This window comes from Pinus tabuliformis, chromosome 5_2, assembly GCF_031772625.1.
Source record: "Pinus tabuliformis cultivar Carrire ecotype Pingquan chromosome 5_2, CPIR1, whole genome shotgun sequence".
Classification (NCBI taxonomy): Eukaryota; Viridiplantae; Streptophyta; class Pinopsida; order Pinales; family Pinaceae; genus Pinus; species Pinus tabuliformis.
This window is the reverse complement of record NC_142306.1, coordinates 1052966824-1052987472: the sequence shown is the minus strand read 5'-3', so window position 1 is coordinate 1052987472 and position 20649 is coordinate 1052966824. Positions and strand designations below refer to the sequence as shown.

The 20649-nt window shown below is 38.7% G+C and overlaps 1 protein-coding gene across 3 annotated transcripts in view; it reads left to right on the top strand.

The window, feature by feature from the left end:
- LOC149162852 (histone-lysine N-methyltransferase ATXR3-like protein) overlaps positions 1–19569 on the top strand; it is a 224856-nt gene extending 205287 nt beyond the window's left edge. For 2 of the 3 annotated variants that reach the window (XM_089437410.1, XM_089437409.1), the window contains one exon: positions 19121–19569. In XM_089437410.1, the coding sequence (XP_089293536.1) occupies positions 19121–19279 (159 nt within the window). In that variant the 3' untranslated portion in view covers positions 19280–19569. The remainder of the gene's footprint in view (positions 1–19120) is intronic. The other variant, XM_089437411.1, reaches the window with a different exon arrangement.
- Positions 19570–20649: the final 1080 nt, after the last annotated feature.

Here is a 20649-nt window from a genome sequence, read left to right as displayed (position 1 = left end):
AGCTTCCTGCAGCTTCTCGATTGCACCCAGTTTTCCATGTTTCATGTTTAAAGAAGGTTATAGGTGACAAGCTCCCAATTCAAACAATATTGCCAGAACTTGACGAGGAAGGAAAAATTATATTGGAACCGGAAGCAGTCACAGAAACAAGAACTCGACAGCTACGAAATCGATCAATTTCAGAGTATCTTATCAAGTGGAAGAACTTATCTGCTGAAGATTCCACATGGGAGGATGAGAATTTTATGTAGAAGTATCCAGAACTACTCAAGCGTTGAGGACAACACTTTTTTTGAAGGAGAGGGGCATGTTGGGTCCCTATAATACTAGTGATTACCCCATTACTATTGTAGTTATACCCCTTATTTATATTGTTGTGCCCCTATTACCCCCATATTGTTATTTCTGTGCCCCATAGAATCCCTCTATTGTTATTTTTGTGGCTTTATATTATTATTGTTAGGTCGGCTAGATTATATTGTGACTCCCTAGACTCCTATATATAGAAAGGAGGTTTTGTCATTTGTATCATCCAAGAATTGTTCATTTATGTAATGTAAAGGATGTTGCCCCCTCGAAGAGGCTGAATTCTAAGGCGTGGATCTCTCTTTTCTATATTTTTGTGAGCTGGTTTCATAACAAGCAATAGTTCATATATATGTCCTATGGTTGTGTGATCACTTTATTTAAGGTAAGTCTTCCACAAAAGATGACAAAGATCCTTCATGCCTAATTCAGATGCCCACAACCAATGAAAATAGGCCAATTCACCACCCCTTGGGGTTTTAGCCCAGAATGTGGGGCCTCTGACTACATGCCAAATGAAACATCTTTCCGAGAGAATCCAATGATGTGGATATCCAAGTCAAATTCAATATTTTGACCTTGCAAAAAACCCTCGACAAAATTGGAATGCATCCTCAGTCAGGGAACCCAAACCCTAGAACTTGGGTTTTTAACCATCCAACAATATAGTTGCCATCTTGATATAATCCTACAATTACTAAGAAGTGTTCATTAACCATTTGACATCAATCACTGGTGTTTTTGGTCAAAGTCAAACCCAGTCAACTCCATGGGTTGACATCAATGACAACACCATCCAACCAAGCAGTTACACCAACCGGATAGGGTCAAATATCAACAGAGGACAATTGAAAAACAACCTATTGATCTACCAGTCAACCAGCCTCATTAATGACATCTGATGCCATAGGGCATCGTTTTGTATAGTATCTCTCACCCTATCCCTTTTTATTTCATGTCATTAGATAGTTTTATTTCACATATTTTTATTATGTCTTTTATATTTCAGTTTGTTAGAGTATATTTTTCTATCCCAACAATATTTTCTATATCTGCATGATGATTTCGATTTGAACGGATATCTATTTGATGGACTTCTGTTTTCTTGGATATAGGATTCTAGGATTCTCACGTTACTTCATGGAAGCAACATGTCCCCATATGGAGCCATATGTTGCACAAATTTTTTCAAAGTTCCAAGGAAGCGAAAGTACCAAATTTTTTCAACAGGATTGGATCATCTATCAACAGTTCACATTTCATTGTAAACCCATTCTGCAAGTTATGTAATGTGAATGATGCTAGTAAGACTATGAATGTATGTAACAACTTAAGTAAGCCTATTATTTAGCGAGAGTTTCATTCTAGGAGGTTTTTTGTCTCACTGATTCATTTGTGTTTTTAAACATGGATGATCGGCAAAATTTTTCCCTCCAGTCTCACCACAAAGCTAGGGTGTAATTCTTCGTCAAAGTCTTAGGTGAATCTTAGTGTTTTAGTTGAGTCTTATTTAAAAGTGATTTGGGAATAATTTAAGCAAATTGGCTAAATTATTTTATTACAAATCACTTGGTCTACTAGCTCATATTGTGTCACAGATTGGGTATGTTTTGTGAGGGTTTAAGCTGAACGAGTATTCCCTCTTTGAGGGTTGAAATTGTAAATCTTATGTAAAAAATATTTTAATGTATGTTCCCTCATACTTAAACACCATGGTCAAAATATAAGAGGATGAAAAAAATATTTAATCCCTTTATGTGTCAATTATTTAAATTTTCTGGCTAAATTAAATTAAAATCTTAAGCCATAAATTTAATTAGTTAGAGTCAAAATTAAATGTTTTAAGAAAATTAAATTCTTCAAGTGAAAAATTCGTGAGTCTTAAAAAAATTAATTTTTGGAGGTCCTCCATCAAGGGAATATTCAATATTTCAAGAAAAATTGGATCTTTGGGCCTTGGTGGTTAAGTCAAAGTCAAATTTTTGAGGAAATTGGTTCAAAATAATTAATTTTGAGCTAATGAAAAGGGAATGACAGTCAGTGATGGGAAGTGGCCCGATTGATTGCATTGATTGCCCACATAAGCAGAAAGGGGCAGTACAACGAACGGACGAATGACAACTTGAGCGTTGGCAGCCTTACCGATCTATACCGATCAGGAGGTCCTACAGACACTCACAGGGAGGGACTAATCCAATGGGAAGCACTCTTCGAACCTATCCTCAGTGAGTGCATGAAACTATGGTCGATGCATGAAGCTCTGGTACATCGGTACATGAATGAAGCTCCTTTCAGTGCAGCAATTAGCTCTTGTCGGTGCAGCTAGCCTACTATAATTAGGGGGCAACAGCGTGATGAAGCTATGGTTGGTGCAGCTAGAAGTGATTGCCTTGAGAAAGAGAACATCATTTCAATAAGAAGAGACAGGAGACCTCGCCCCTAAACTAGACCCAACCGTGGCCCTCGAAATAGACCTCGAAATAGACCCTACGAACTCTAATAAATACACCCTCTACCCTACCAAACTACACCCTACACGGTATGGGGCCGAGTGAGTGAAATTAAATGATAAATTCGAAAATTCCTCAAAAATAAAAATTCATCGGCTAAGATTAAAAGATGATGAAGTATTTTTCAACGTCAAGATTATTTTGACAAAGATCAAGGAAACTTGCTGTTATTTTTCACTTGGAGGATTTACCTATAAATTAGAGTCATTTGAGTCTCTATCCATCTGATTTTTGGCTAAGAAATTGTTGCTGAAGCATTTGTGTAAACTATTGTCTCGCTGGGAACTATTTTTTCTATCATAATAAAGATTTTTTGGGGTGCAACTCGAGGTGTACGTGTTTGTTGATTTGTGGTATGGATTGACTTTGGGCTTCCTATGTTGTGCTTATATATGATGATTTTGAGATAAATACATAGTGTTTGCAGTCCTTGGTCTCCAAGTTCACAAACTGTGGGAAAATATCATTTTCCTTGGATCCTAAGTATTTATATGGCGTATTAAATCTTTGCTAAAGATATAGTGTGCATGGGGTTTTTGAAGCGTTTTTTAGCCATTTATAAAAAAAAGTCATGAAAATATATTTCTCAAAAATTTTAATTTATAAAACCCTTGTATTTTTTGTAATTTTGTAATAAATTTTGTAAATATAATTTGTAATTTTTTTTTTTTTTTTTTTTTTTTTTTTTTTTTTTTTTTTTTAACTTGGGTTTTGGGGTTTCAAAGATTTTTGTATATATATTTGGGGTTTGGGTGTCTTATTTTCATTTTTGCTAGTTGAATCAAGAGATCAAGCTAAGGTAGAGCTAGATCTAGTCCCTTGACGGTAAGATCTAGTCTCTAGAAAATTTTGCAGGGCTATCCATTGAAGATTTCATTGCGGCAAAATTCAGATCCAGAAGAGAAATACTTTTTTGAAGGAAGGGTTTCACTTTTCAAAACTCCCGGGCCTAGATCCAACTTCTCCTAGAGCCAACATCTCCCCTCCTTGGATTGCGTCAGTCTAAAAAGGCCCAACGTTAGCCTTTTCGTCCCTTTTAGGGCAGGCCGTGAGCCCTAAAGATCTTAGTCTCCCATCTTAGTGTTGAGAAATCAATGCTAGTAGAGTTAGAATTTGATTTCTCTTTCTTGATAATTACTTGTGATTTATGTTGGCTTCTTTTACTTCTTTGTTATATTATCTTTCATCAAGAAATTACCAAATTATGTATGTATGAAGATCACAAAAATACAAGACACAAGTTGTAGGCACTTTGCTAGGAAAAAACCCCTATCTAGGGGAAAACCCAGTCAAAATCTCTTCCTTTATTAGTTTTCTTGAGACTCTTCAACCTAGACACAGACCTCCTCCAACCACCAAGTCAACCTCCTCCTCTAGCAACTTTGACCTTGAAGCAACAACAATTCGACCCAACAAATGGCAACAACAACAACTTCGACTTGACAAGGAAAACTTCGATCTCCTAGAGGAATCCAAACGAGAGAGAGATAGATAGCCCAAAATTTCGATTTTCTCTTTCCCCCTTTCTCCAACTTCAAACTTCTTTTAGCCTCCTTTCCTGATTCACACTTTTCCAGCTCATTCTTCTGGATATCGAACTTGTGTGTGAGTGAGAGAATACTCCAAATGAATTGGATCTACTTTTATATATAGGCTTGAGGTGAGGTCGAATTGCCCTGTTTGAGGCCGACCTAATCTCCTTGAGGTCGACTTGGTGTGGAGGTGTCAAATACCTAATTTGACTCAATAATAAATCTTTTTGCATGATTCAAAAGCCCAGGAAGGGTCTCATAAAATGTACAATGACTCTATTGACTCAATATAAATCCTAGGAGTCCACAATGGGGGCTTTGACTAATAAAAGATGACCCAAGCATGAAACCCATGCTTTAATAAGTCTTTGTAATAAGAATAAATTTTTTCTTTTTCATTCTTTTAACAAGTACATTACAAAATGACTCAAAAACATTTTTGAAGACTGAACCTAGTTACATTTCTCAACACCTAGCCACTGCGCAAAGTGTTTAAGGCCTTAAGTGGCTTGGCCGTGGGCTCAAAGAGCCTCAACCTCCCTTTGAGGCCCTAGACAACTGCCTTAGGGCAGGCCGTGGGCTCTTTAGCCCCTAAACCCTAACTGTTTGACTCTTTCACCGCAACGTTAAGCTTTGTGAGTCTCTCTCCCTCTAGCGTTGCATCTTTGTGGACTCCTCTTGCCTCTTTGCCCCTTGATCTGCCCTCCTAGCCTCCTTCCCCAATGCTAGCCTTTGTAGTCCTAGCGTTGGCCTTTCTTGGCCTATTTTTCCCTAGCCTACCCTTGTTACATCTTTGAAATTTTCAAGACTGATTCCTTGGTGGTTTTGCAGGAGAAAGTTACTCAAAAACTTGTGTTTTCAGGGGCAAGATCATTGGATAAATTTTGGGCTACTTGAGCAAGTTGATCTTCAAAACTTTGGGCCTAGGGTTTGATCTCTAAACCTTTGTTTTGTCTCTAATTTATTATAACAGTGATAATTAGGCCCTAAAATCACATATAACTTTGGTCAAAATCACTTAAAATCGCAAAATCTACATTTTCATGAATTTTTGTCACTTGGGCATGTTAGATCTAGCGTAGATCTAATTTTCTGTTCGCTGGAATTTACTGCATAAGTCGCAAAATCAGTTATGGAATTTTACGACTCATACTTTCTAAAAGCCCCAAAAATTGATTTTTTCAAGTTTGATAATTTTTTCCTATTTTGGACATTGGTTGTGGCATATTTAGCTTGCTGATATGTTAGTTTATGTACTGTTGTAATAGCTTGTTTCATATCTGATATATCACTGAATACATCATCATAAAATGAGCTAAACACATAAATTTACCTTTGCTGGTCATTAGAAAATTTTATGCTTCATATGTTTGGGAAGATCTTATGATCGAAAGTAACTTTCTTGCTGCTGTCATAACAGTAATAAAGTGCTGAAATTTTCTGAAGTTACTGCTGATTTGATTATTGAGATTTAACACTTGTTTGTCTCATTCTAAGTTTACAAAAATTTCTGAATTTTGCACTAAAAACACTCCTACACTTTAGCTCTAACTCATTGGATTTGTGGAATCTAATTGACAGTTTTGTTTTGATATTTTGGCATTATTAAGGAATCATGGGATAGTTGTCATAATCTTAAGAGGCTTTGATATGTTGGTTATTTATCTTAAGCATTTGACATCTTAAGTTTCATTGATTATTTGTCATTTTCAAACCATCTTGTGGAATATTGTTGAATATTGGCACTTGTATTTTTAACAGTGTTCCACGGGGTCACGTCCCTCCACCAGGGAATCGAGTTTCCTAGCTCCCTCGCGCTCTGGGGACTTGGGGACGAGAGGGGGATGTTTCCCCACCCTCCCAAAAAACAGGGTACGCGAGGAAACTTGAAAGGGGTCGTTTCCTCCAATTGGGGTCGTTTCTTAGGCAAAAGGGGTCTTAAGGGGTCTTGAAGGGTCGTTTCCCAAGAAAAAATTCTCAATTTTTTTATGAAACAAAAAAATTGTAATTTTCAATATTTGTTGACCGACTGGGAAGGGTTTACATTATGTTCATTTCACATTTCATTTTCTGTTTGCTCCTTCGTTGAACTGAACACTGCCGCTATCGCCAAGCAGCCTTTTGTCTGCTCCTTCGTTGAACGGAACACTGCCGCTGATGTATAAGACTTGACTTTTATATTATTCAAAATTCAATGTTCATAGTTGGAAGTGGAACATCAATATGGTTTAAACTTTAAAGTTTAAAAGTTTAAAAGTTTATAATTTTATAGTTTATTTTCATTGTGCATTGTTAGTAAGTTAGTAGACTAGTAGTTACACTGTATAGTTACAAAATTACATGTATGATGTATGATTATAATTTATATGATAATGATATCAATGATCATGCTTTTTGTTTTAAATTTGTTTCAGTTATATGATTCCTCGATTTATATTTTATATTTATAAGTTCTTAAGACGTTGACGTCCCTCCACGTTTCCTAAAAATTGGTGGGGAGCTTTTGCATAGGCCGCTCCTACATATCTCCACTCCCTTGCCTCTTCGTCCCCGAAACTTGGTGGAACATTGATTTTTAGGTATTTCTCTTGTTTAAGATTGTTATCTCATCATTGTTAAGTACTCTTACTATAAGAATATTCACATTAAGTACTTAAATAACATAATCCAATCTTAACTCAAGATAAGTACACTCAATCTATCTTGCACAAGCATTCTAGGATCTAGCCTGCATTAAGAACTTACGTCTTAGCATAAGCTAGGTTGATAGACTCTTGGGCACCCTTTTTCCAATTAGCTTGAGGGATTCAACTCTTCTTTGTGGTTAACACAGTGACCTTGCAGTTGTCAGAGCCACAGTCTTTGTAGCGCTGGAGGTACTGGGTGGGTGGAACACAGGGAAGGTATTGTTAATCAAGGCACTTCTTGCTTCCTGTTGGATTCCATTTCACAACTTGCTCTGAAGATTGTTTCTCAAAACAGTTAAGGGAGAGGTTCTATTTAGGTTAGGTATATAAATAAAAATAACCAAGATCATTGCATCACACCTAGGTTCTAAGATTTGCACATCATATAGGATAATCGATCATTCAAGCAACGGGTGTCCATCTGGTTACTTGGAATTTATTGACATTAAGTAAGAATTTTGACTCTGTAAGGTACTGGTCTCATACTTGAAAATCTAATCTAATCATTAATCTTGCTAAAATTCTACCAAGTAGCTAGGCCACTCATCTGTGTCTCCCAAACAAGTTGGTTTCCAACTTGTCTTCCTTCACCTCATTCCATAGGGACTACCCCCCATAGTCCGCTATTGGGAGACAACTAGAACGGAGTGGGCAGGGATCATAGTGACAACACTCGCCTTGAGTGGTTGTCATGGTGCCTGTACAATCTGGGCGAAAACAGGGCTTAAGATAACAAGTTAATTAGATAAGTTAATATTTATTTTAAAAGAATTTAAACTCCTCAAGTCATCTCCAATGTTCATCGTAGAAACCCCTTTTTTCTCACACATATGTCTATAAAAGAAGACGTAATATAATCTCATAATAAATCAAATCTCAATGAAGTTTCCTTATGTTTTACCTCTGAAACTTTCGGTCATCTGAGGCACAAAATAGAGAAGAAGATTGGGGTTCTGTTTTGTTTATTTTTCTTTTGGGTTCTGTGGTTCGATTGAGGGCAGATCTGTTGAATTTCCACGATCTTGGGTTTAGGTTAGAATCTTAAAATCACTGACGCTACCAAACCAAGATTCTCAACCAGAACTACTTTGCACAATGGAAAATATAAAGTAATAAATCACATGTACACATGTATAAACAATTTTTAACAAATATTGTACAATAATGTACAACCCAATCTTTGTTATATTAAACTAATCAGAATAATACAATAGTCTATGGTATACAAGATACAATGACAAACTTCGTTGCAGCTTCGAGGTCATATCTTGTCTTGCCGGTCCTTTGCTCCCGTACTGCTCACTAGTTGCCCCTTAGTCCTTCAAAGGACAACACATCGAGACTCTAGGAGGGTTGCCACCTAACATTGCTGCAAGTCACTTCTGTAGCATGTACACGGGTTGATCTAGTATGCTCTCTGGGCAAGCCTAATACCTGTGAAAATTCTATTACTGCAACAACTGATTTATTTTACCTACTTATTCTTCAATAAGTTATTTATGAAATCCCTTCAGTAAATATTAAAATAAATCCTACTGTAGATATCACACCATTATACAGAAAAAAATGCATGCACAAGAATCAAACACATCAACCCAGTTATTTTTGGACAATTGTCCCCAGAAAAACCCAATGCGGGAAAACCGATGCAGCAGAATAGGATTTTTTTAATCAGCTTTTCTTGAGTACAACTAGGGTGCCAAACTGGCTTACCCAACAGAGATAAATTCTCCGGCACCTCCCCTAGGCTCAATGTCAGTCCAACTAGCCTCTGCGTCGCTCCCAGACCCTCTGCGTCAGCACTTTGCCTCACTGCATCAATACTTGGCCTCTCTACGGCACCCATGCAGGCCCTCCAGTGATTGCGCAGTCTTGCTGCCTCTGCGTCTTCCTGAGTGGCTCTGCATCTTCCTCTCTGATCTTTGCACTGGTCCTCGGCACTATTCTTGCCTCTCTATTACATACTCGCTAACTAGGGTAGTCAACATTGGTCAGATTACCTTGATTTCTGTGCCAAAATCTGTGGCATGCCAAGGAGAAGCAGCCACACACAAAGCGCAGTCAAGGAGAGGTCAACGCAACCCAAAACAGTCTCCCTGCGTCTCGGTCAAACTTGGTCAACACACTCAAATAGAAAAGTCTTCCTTCCTTCGCACGTGTGAGAGAAAGCTGCCAGATTTGCATACCCAATCAAGTGAGGAGAGAGTGATGAGTGAAGATGAGATAATGGAATAATGACTTGAGGTCTCCTCCTTTTATATGCAACATTGAAGATGAACTGGGGGGTAAAAAACCCTGTTTTGATTGCTGGCTGACCTTGACAATTTGTCAATAATACAAATAAATTCATGTCTTCATTTTTACATGTCGGAATCGGATGATCTTTAGATCAATCATACACCTCTCTGAGAGAGGAATCCAAGAAAAATATCAACTGTCATAAATAAGGTGACCCATATGGAGTTTGACCCTAGTTGCCAATTTTAACACTCCCTCTCAACTAGGGAGAACTCCATCTGCTAATCCATCTGCCAGTCGGTACTATCTATGCCATCAATGCACTGCTCTGCTGAACTATGAAGAAGAAGAAGTGATCGAGAATGTATCATACCATTCTCTACTGACCCGAAGTTAGTTCCAATAGAGAGAGTGTGTCATACCACTCTTACTTACCCAAAGTCAGTTCCAATTGATCCTAGATCAATATCATCCTAGCATAGGGAGTACGTTAATACACAATGCGTCCATCGATAGTACTATGGTCCCTATCCTCATTTCCCTACTCATTGGCCAAATGAGAGGTACTTCCCATAAGTCCAGACTGCATAGGTAGGATGTCTCAACAGGAGAAGGATGAACCATTCTTCCTGTTTACATGTTGCCATGGGGTATCACAGGGGAAAGCTGAACCACTCACCCTGTACATAGCAAACCGCTAAGGGAACGCTGAAACACTCACCCTGTGGTTTCTTCATCGCTCCAAGAAGTACCCCAAGCCCCCCGGAGCTCCCAGAGCTCAAAGTCTATATCATACAAGACCCTTATAAGAGAGTCTCTCCACGAATCCTAGTCTTTCTCGAAAAGTCAAGAATTTGACCTTTCCCAGGGGCTCTATCAGAATGTCGGTGACCTGCTCATCAGTCCCAATGTGATGGAGCCTTATTGCTCCTCGTTGTACCATATCCCGGATAAAGTGGTACCTAATATCGATGTGCTTGGAGCAATCATGAAATATGAGATTCTCTGATAATCGTATCCCACTCTAGTTGTCGCAGAGGGTCACGGTGGTATCCAGCACATGTCCAAACAACTCACTGAAGAGCTTCCTCAACCAGACAACTTCACAGGAAGCCATACTCATAGCGATGTATTCGGCCTCAGCGGTGCTCAAGCAATTGATTTCTGATTCTTGCTCATCTAGGATATCGAAGCAGAACCTAAAGAAAAGTAGCACCCAGACGTGCTTTTACGATCCACCACACTGCCAGCCTAATCAACATCAGAATAACCATGCAGCCTCACGTCTCCGGTAGTATATCTCAGTCCATGAGTGATTGTGCCGCGAAGATATCTCAGAAGATGCTTGACACCAATCCAATGTGTGTGATGAGGCTCAACCATATATTGGCTCAATGTATTAACTGCAAAACATATATCTGGACGAGAGTTCACCAAGAACATCAGTGCTCCTATGAGTTGACGATACTCAGAAGCATTTCCCAATTCAGGTCCAACAACACTACCACATAACTTCTTGAAGTTAAGTTCCATCGGGGTAGTCACAGGCTTGCAGTCCACCATCCCAAATCTTTCCAAAATCTTCACAACATATTTTCCTTGAGATAGGAAAATTTCTCCTGGCTTTTGGCAGACCTCCAACCCTAGGGGGTAGTGCATCAGTCCTAGGTCCTTCATCTCAAATTCGGAAGCCAACTCCGTTTTACATTTGTGAATGAGAGGGTCTGCACCTGTCAGAAAGAGGTCGTCCACATAAAGTACCAGTATGAGAGGTTTATCATCTTCAACCTTAAAGGTTTGGATCGGCTTCACTCCCGGTGAATCTCAACTTCATTAGATAGCTATCAATCCTCTCATAACAAGCCCAAGGTGCTTGCTTCAAGCCATAGAGAGTCTTCTTCAACCTGCATACATGAGATTCCCGGTCATGAACCTCAAACCCCTCGGGATGTTCCACATAGACTTCCTATTTGATCTTGCTAAGAGCCATATCTTCATCAAAGGTGACATCATGACTTATCTCAACTTCCCTTTGACCAGCTACATAAATTTTATAACCCTTAGAATTTTCGCTATAGCCCACAAAGATTCCTTTCTTTCCAGATGCACCCAATTTGTTTCTTTTCTCTTTCGGCACGTGAAAATATACGGGACTTCCAAAAATTGTAAAATGAGAGACATCGGGTTTCTTACTAGTGAATGTTTATTTGGGAGTCTTGGAGTCCAATGTTTGATGTAGGCATCGGTTTTGAACATACACGACAGTATTTGCAGCTTCGACCCATAGAAACTTCGGAAGCCCTTGATCATGAAGCATGGCACGAACAACTTCCATAATAGTACGATTCTTCCTTTCAACCACACCATTCTGCTCAGGAGTGTATGGTGTTGTGGTCTCCCTCTTAATGCAACTTCTCTTCAATAGTCATGGAATTCATTTGATTCGTACTCAGTCCCATTATCAGTCCTCAATATTATGATTCTCTTCTCGGACTGATTTTCGATTATGGCTTTGAAGTGACAGAACCCAGTGAACACTTCATCCTTCTTTTTCAAGAAGTAAGTCCAAGTCTTGTAAGAATAGTCATCCGTAAAAGTGATATACTACAAGTATCCTCCCAAAGAGTTTACGGGCATTATACCAAATATGTCGGAGTGGATCAAGTGCAATATATCGGTGGTCTTTCTATTACTTGAGGGGAATGGTCCCCTTGTAATTTTTCCTTCGGCACCACCTGGACATATACCTTCATGCTCTACTTTGAATACAGGCATACCTACCACCATCTCTCACATCAAGAAGAGCCTTATAATGAAGATGGGCAAACCTCTGGTGTCATAGTTCGGATTGTAGAGATGTGTCGCAAGGCATGACTCCCATTGAACTTCTTCCAACTTGATACAAAGTGTTAATCCGAAACCCAAGAGTAAAAACATCTTTAAAATTTCTTTTCCAAACACGTACCTTTCCATCGATGAATGCCACCTTGTATCCTTTGTCTTCCATAGTCGAATTTGACACCAGGTTCTTCTTGAGATCAGGGACATATAGAACTTCTTGTAAGTGAATCGTGTTACCTTGATTCAATTGAAGGGTAATATTCCCTACGCCCTTCACTAGATAGGTGGCATCATTTCCAAGAATAATCTCCAAGTTTGTCTCCTCTATCAGATTAGAGAGAGCTTCCTTGTACCCAGTGAAGTGCCTTGAGGCACCACTATCAATTAGTCAATTCCCCAAAGTGTCCGAAAGAGAGGTAGTGGAGAGGGCCGATATAAGATAGTATTCCTTTGTCTTATTTTTAACAACATTTGATTCTTGATACATGGAGTCAATGTTGCACGAAGCGAGGACGTTTTTTGGAAGCAAGGACGCGGAAGCGTCATTTTCCAAAAATCTAGGAAGCGAAGTGTCCACTATATATATATATATATATATATTGCATTTATACTCAAAACAAACATCCCAAATACCAAATTAGTTGTATAAGACATAAAAACATGCATATTTTTGCATAAATCAAGATAGATATGGCATCCATGATTCCATTGTAATTACTAGTATGTACATCAACCATCTACATTCTAGCAATTACAAACATACATCAAATTTTTAAGCATATTACAAAACATAAAACATTTAAGCATATTATAAAACATAAAACATAAAACATAGAGCATATTATGATTTATCTAGCAAGTGAGCAACTGTCAACATTTGTCATGTCCAGAATTCAAATAATAATGTTTACAAAATATGTCACTTGGTCAGTGCCAAGACAAAAAAAGGTTCAAATTTAGAAGCCTACAAGTCTAATGATTAATGTATGACAAAAGTAGTAAATTGTGAATATATCTACTAATCTCTCCTCCTTCCACCACGAAGAGAACGTGGTGGCGGGCCTCCACGTGGTGGCAATGAAGAAGATGGTGCCTGTGGAAGTTGTGGCAGTGGCACTAAAACTGATGAAGATGAACCCCCTGTTGTTGGTGTTGAACCATGGAACCTAGGAACCAAGGGACCAGATGGGGTGGCATCTCAACACGAAAATCATCATCCTGGAATCGCTCAAAAAATTCATACAAAAAAAAACTCCAGTTAACAAAAAAAATTAAAAACATGAATTAGAGAAATGCTTTATAAGGAAAATTCATACCACGATGGACATACCTGGTTAAGAGCATCCTTTAATTGCTCTAATCACAACACTCCATCCTCCAAATTGGGCTCCTCTGGATTCTTGTCCCAAATCTTAAGGTCTTTATTAGTCTTTGCATCATCACAGTAATGGGACAATAATCACAAGTTGTAATGAACATAAACCAAGCTCTCTACGCGGTCTAAACTTAACCTGTTCCTTTTAACACTGTGGATGAAAGAATAAGAGCTCCAACGCCCCTCTGCAGAAGCAATGTTTACCACCTGTGATAGCACTCGCAATGCCAAAGTTTGTAGAAGTGGAGTAGCCCCACCATGCATGTTCCACCACTCATGAGAAGAAAAAGTCTCTTGATCTCTAATTGCATGCATGCTCCCAAATGGACCAGTGTTAAGCGTATAGTTGCTCAACTGTCTCCGTACCATGGCAGCCTCCTCCTCATCAAGGATTAATTTACTCAATGAAATCATATGTTTTTTGTGAACCTCTTGATCTTGGTGTGGTTTTCTCCTGTTGGCCCCCCCCAAGGTGCTGGTGTTGAAAGCCATGATGGATGATAGTATTTAGGTGTCAAAACATATGCTAATGCATGCAATGGAACATTTAGCATTTCCCATCAGTTTTCCACCTCTGCATGAATATAATTGTACAAGGTGATATCTTTAGGCTCAACAATGTCTTTAATCTGCCCCAACATACTATCCATTTGCTCATACACCTCCCCAATTATTGGTCGATCTGAATCTCCAAACTTGATCATCTAATAACTTGGTTTGGTGAATTGCAAAACATATTTAACCTGTGACCAAAAGTACATGTCAAGAATAGTGTCCTTCGCTGCACTAGCACCATCTCTATCAGTGTTAATTTCATCCCATGTTTCAGCACACACCATATTAGTTAAAGCTTGTCTCACCTTCACTAGCCGCCTAAAGGTGAGGTAATAACTGGCAAATCTTGTCTTTGCAAGTTTAAGCAACTGCAACTTGGAGTAAGTGCCATAGAAGTAGTTTACTCTTGTATGCCCTGTGATGAATTTAATGAGTTTCTTCCCTCCCCTGTAAAGCTCATTAATCCACCCACATTCTTTATGCTTCACAATATCATGCATCAAAAGGTTCAATGTGTGAACTAAGCACCCAAACCAAAAGATGTGTGGATGAGTACGCTCAATAATTTTTCCTGCTGCCTTACAATTTGCTACATTATCTGTAATCACTTGAACCACATTATTCGAACCAACATCTTTGATTGATTGCAATAGGAGATCTGCAATGTTTTGTGAAGATGCACTGATGGAGGAGTCATGACATGTAATAAATACTGCACCACTAGCAGAAACACCAAGAACATTTATCAAATGTGGGTTTCTAATATTTGTCCACCCATTTGATACAATGGATACCCCACAATCTACCCACTCATTTGTAAAACGTGTGAAAGCTCTTTGAACCTTTGCTTTTTCTCTTTCTAATAACACTGTTCTAGCTTTCTCATAGTTGGGGGACTTGTATCCTTTTGGGGCTTCATTGATGGCCTTTACCATTTCATGCCAATAAGGAGAGCGAAGCACATTGAATGGTACACCACAAGCACAAAGAAATTGGACTATCTTTCCATCCACATCATCCCTCCCAACAACATTAAGGAAATTTTCTATTGTTCTTTTACTTCCAGAGCTTCTAGAAGTACCATGAGGAGATGAGCTACCAAATCTAGAGGTTGCACTTGATTCAGAATGAGTTTTTTGTTTCTTGCTTTTTTGTTGTGCAACCTCCTCTATTTGGATGTATTTCTTCTTTGTTCAGATGAAATGTTTGGGCAAATTTGTATCCCCACAACACCCTTTTTATCATCATTGTCCATCACCCCACAAAGATGCCTCCTCACACGGGTATATGAACCACTAAATGGTTTTCCTCCATGACAACCATGAGCGCACAAAAATTTGTAGCTTCCATCACCCTTCCCCCCTTCAAACTTGGTCACAAAGGTGTTAATATAGCTTTCTCCTCTAGTGTTTCAGTTTCCCCTTCAGGTTCAACTTCATCCCCTTCCTCTTCAAACCCTTCCTCCTCATCATACATTGGGTCATTCATATTGGGACTACTGTCCTCTTATGCTTCTTCCCTTCTATTCCTACTCCCCCTTGCCATCATTAAAACCAAAAGTGGAATGATAAATAGAAGCCAAAAAAACACCATATTGGAATATGGATATAGGTGGTGGACAACCTGCAAGTAAATGAGCAAGTAGAAACAATGGGAAAGAGTAGGAGAGGGAGGAGAAAAATACAAAAAAGATGTCAAAACAATAAGGGAGTTTGGGGTTTGCACTTATCTCTTTAGCTCTTGTAGATGAAGTCCTCCTTCACTCCTCCTTCTCCTAGCTCCTCCTCCACTCCTCCAAGCTCTCTTCTCTTCTTTTCTCCTCTCTGCTCTTCTCTTTTCCAATTGTCATAAACTCAAAGTGAGTAAATGAGGGATGAATGGGGGCTTTAATCCATTCATTCCTCACCTTAACCCAAGGTGGACCCACCCCCAACAAGCCAACATACACAAAAATTTAAAAAAATTAAAAAAACAATGATTTTTTGGCCGCATGGATGAAAAAGAGGAAGCGTGTACGGAATCGTACACGATCCGTACGATTCGCCCTCCAAAGCGCAGCGCTTCATACGATCGAAGCGCCGTATGAAACGCGCTTCGAAAAAACCGAAACACGCTTCGGACACGCGCTTCCGGGATTTCCAGGAAGCGTGTTTATAAGTCCGAAACGCGTTTCGGTTTTTTCGAACTGCGTTTCGGACGACGCTTCCCCCACACATCTATATGGATCGCATTTCGGGGTTTAGATCCCAGGGGGATGTTTCCTGCAACACTCCCTAGAGTTCCTTGCTTTCTTGGAGGGTTTACCATTTCCTTGATGTTTTGCATTCCTTTTTCCTTTGCCATTGAACCTGCCATTCCTTTGATTGTTGTTGTTGAAGTTGCCCCTAGAGTGATTGTGATCTTCATCATGTGATGTGTCCCTTCTATTTGGACACTCTCTCGCGTAGTGGCCAAACTTATTGCAAACAAAGCACCTTCCCTTCTTTCCACCCTTAGATCCAAGCTTTCCATTGAAATGACCTTTAGACCCTGCATTATTTCTCCTTTTGGTATGAGCGGAGAAAGAAGTGGGGTTGCCTCTATTAGAAGGCATTTCTTGCTCCACCATTCTTGTCTCTTCTTGAATGCATCTTGACATCAATTCTTCAAATCCCAAAATTCGATCGTTATTGAGAATAATGGTTCTAAATATATACCACTTGGGTGGGAGTCCTCCAAGGGTAGTGATAGTAAGTTTCCGGTCAGGAATGACCTCTCCAATCGATAGAAGATCATTCTTGATCTCAGTGATCCTTAAGAAGTAGGATTGAATATCCACGTCTTTCCCTTCTTAATGTCCTTGAATTTATTTTTTAGAAATAAAATTTGATCTGCATCACTAACCTTGAACATGTTGACCAACCTATCATAGATTTCCTTGGAGGCGTTAGATCGGAGATGTAGGCCACCAGACGCTTGTCAATGGAATCTCCAATAATCTTCTTTGCTTTGACTTCAACCTTGTTGTACTTGTTCTTTGTAGCAGCTGGTGCATTTGAAGGAGGCTCAGGGATTTACTCCTCACATATTCCGACACTTGTTCTTACAATGTCAGAGCAAGAGACATCTCCCATCCATGATAGTCAGATTTTTCACGACGCTTGTCTTCAACAGGGAAGTGGGATGAGGAACCCATTAAGCCTTTGTCCTTGTCTTCGGTGATTACTTTTTCACTCTTGCTTGGGCTTTGTCTTCACCTTAGCTCTAAAACCATGTTAATTTTTGGTATGTTCTATGCTTAAGAGCAATTTAATTCAATTTCTTAATTAGCCCAATATCAATATCTAGTTTAGGAATCACATCAGCGTGATAGTAAAACACAAATAGAACATAAACGTAAACAGTAGAAGACAAGCCAAGACAAGAGGACACAAGATGTGGCACTAGCCAAGGACAAACCCCAATGTGGGGAAACCCTTGATCAATTCTTCTTATATTCTTCAATAGTTCAACAGAGAGAGATAGTACAAAATTTACAAATCTGATAATTTATGACAGCAGTAATAAAGCCCTGACCAGAAAAGTTAATGCTGGTCAAACATGGCAGAATTCTTCCTATAAACAACTCAGTCAAACCTGGTCAACACAGTCAAACAAAAAAGTCTTCCTTCCTTCGCATGTGTGAGAGAAAGCTGCCAGATTTGCATACCCAATCAAGTGAGGAGAGAGAAATGAGTGAAAATGAGATGATGGAATAATCACTTGAGGTCTCCTCCTTCTATACGCAACGTTGAGGATGAACTGGGGATAAAAATCCATGTTTTGACTGCTGGCCGACCTTGACAATTTGTCAATAATACAAATAAATTCATATTTTAATTTTTACATGTCAGAATCGGATGATCCTTAGATCAATCCTACACCTCTCGGATAGAAGAATCTAAGAAAAATATCAGCCGTCATAAATAAGGTGACCCATATAGAGTTTGGCCCTAGTTGCCAATTTTAACAAAGTACTTATTAGTCCTCCACACCCATTTATGAATTTAAATGCTTGCAGAATAGTTTTCAAAGCTGGAAATGTTCTTGCATCATTAATTTATGTAGCATTAATTACTTCATCTGCCTTGGTGATATTGGTTGTTCTCCATGGTCTTATCACAAGATCATTATGTGCCAGATCCTTGGCCTTGTTAAATAAACGTTTGAGTGTCGTGTGTGCCTTTCTAGACTCCATATGCTTCGTGTTGTGACATTCCACACCTTTTTGTGCCTATGGAAGGATGGGTTGGATGTTTATCACCCTATTCCATTGCCAAACATCTTCACTTCTCATATTTCATTATTTTTTGGGTGTGCTGATGTTAAGGAAAGCCTTCCTGAACTTCTCAACATTCAAAGAATCTGCCTTCTTGGGCTTGGTACATGTTTGAATCAGTTAATCTGGAGGCACCATTGTGTTGTGATTCTTAATCATGCTTCTGCAATATCTCTTTGGCTGGGATTGCTCTGCACTTTAAGGAAATGAGTTTCAGTTGTTTTTGATACATGGCCATTACATAGTGAATCCCAGCGCTTTATTAGTTCTGAAACTAACAAATATAGAAGTATAATGACGTGGTGATCTGTGAGAAAACCAATAATATATTTTGTCAAGAATAATGATTAAAAATGAGACCTAGGCACCACGTGCAATGCTTGCAATGTAATATTTCTATATACAATGTGTTTTTGTGCACACGTTATTCTCGGTTAATTATTATTTCATGTTCCAGATATGGCATCCTGTGCACACTGGTCGCATATTTTACTAGGCAATGTTTCAACTAGTCATAGCACTGGTGTGTTGAGAATGTTTCTTTCCTGATTTACCAAAGTTGATACATATTTTGATGTGCAGAATTTATATGATTATATACAATATGTTTTTGTGCACACGTTGTTCTCGGTTAATTATTATTTCATGTTCCAGATATGGCATCCTGTGCACACTGGTCGCATATTTTACTAGGCAATGTTTCAACTAGTTATAGCACTGGTGTGTTGAGAATGTTTCTTTCCTGATTTACCAAAGTTGATACGTATTTTGATGTGCAGAATTTATATGATTATTCGATGGCTTCTATCGAAGAAGCTTATGAGAAACTTAAAGATCAAGGAATTCCAATAGATGAATTAATGGCGGAAGCAGTCCGGAAAGAGGAGGAGCAAAGGATGAAATTAAGAAACCAAGAAATAGAGGCGAAAGCGACATAGGTTGTCTGGAAATTGTTCAAAAGGAGAAATTGAGTAGGAATATAATTTGTGTCAATTTTGTTGAAGAAATTCAATCTTCCGTTACTTTAAAACATTTCTTTGGAAAGGGAGGACATGCCATATATTCCGGCATTTGCAATTTTGATTAATTATATGTTATTTATTTTTCTCCAAAATGTTGCCTTATTTTATGTATGCATGTATTTAAAAATTTCAGGAATATGTTTCTATGTGTGATTAGAGGAGCGTTGTTTTCTCCTTTATTAATGAGTCGCAATTTTTTTACGATATTTTTTGATTAACTATATGTTATTTATTTTTCTCCAAAATAATGCCTTATTTTTATGTATGCATGTATTTAAAAATTCAAAAGTATGTTTCTATGTGTGACTAGAGGAGCATTGTTTTCTCCATTATTAATGAGACATGGAAGCTTATCTGGTGGCTTGATTTCCAATATATTTTTGTTGGTGTCAACACCACGTTTCTATTGAGAAATCTATAGGGCAATGATTACAGTGATTTCTTTTTACATGATAATTACTTGTGATGTCTTTTTACTTGTTAGCTTTGTTACTTATTATTATATGTGTATATCATCAACCAGCTACCAAAAACAAGAAGAACACGAACACAAAATATAGGTTGCTAGCCAGGGCCAAAACCTCTCCACTTGAGAGGAAAACCTGCAAATCTATTCTCTTCCTTATAGATTCTTCAATGGACGAATTCGAAGACCTTAAAACTGACTCTAATACCCTCCAAGACCAAAACCAACCTCTCTGAATGATGTGCTAACCTTGATCCAGTCAAACCTAGTTAAATCTCTTCTAGTAGCTCTTATTCGACCTTAGTTCTAAAATTTCGCCTCCACCACCCCCCTCCCCCCAACAGTGGTTGCTGCCACATGTGTGAGCTTTGATCTGCCTTCTGAACCTTCCTTTGGCCTTCACTTGCCTTACCCTCACTTCAAGAGCTTGGGGTTAACCCTTGGTGACCTTTGCTTGTCGTACTTGCCTTCGTTTCTCTAAAATCGAACTTGTAGTTAGAAACCCTAGATTTACTGCAGAAACCCTAGTCCTCCTTAGCACGTGCGAGAGAGAAATAACCCAAACAAAAGTTTCCTTAGTCCTCTTCCTTATTCGTTGCCTTCTTCTGCCTCCTTCACTAGAATGAGTGATGGATGAATGTCTCTCAAGGAGGATGAGTTCCTACCTATATATGGGCTCTTCAAGGTGGATGTGGCTCTTCCTTTTAGGGTGGCTTGCTAGCTGTTAGGCTGACTTGGTGTTGGAGGGTATCTAGACACTTTTTAAGACAAAAATAATTTTATTTACAAGTTACAATGTGCTCGATGGGGTATTCAACTT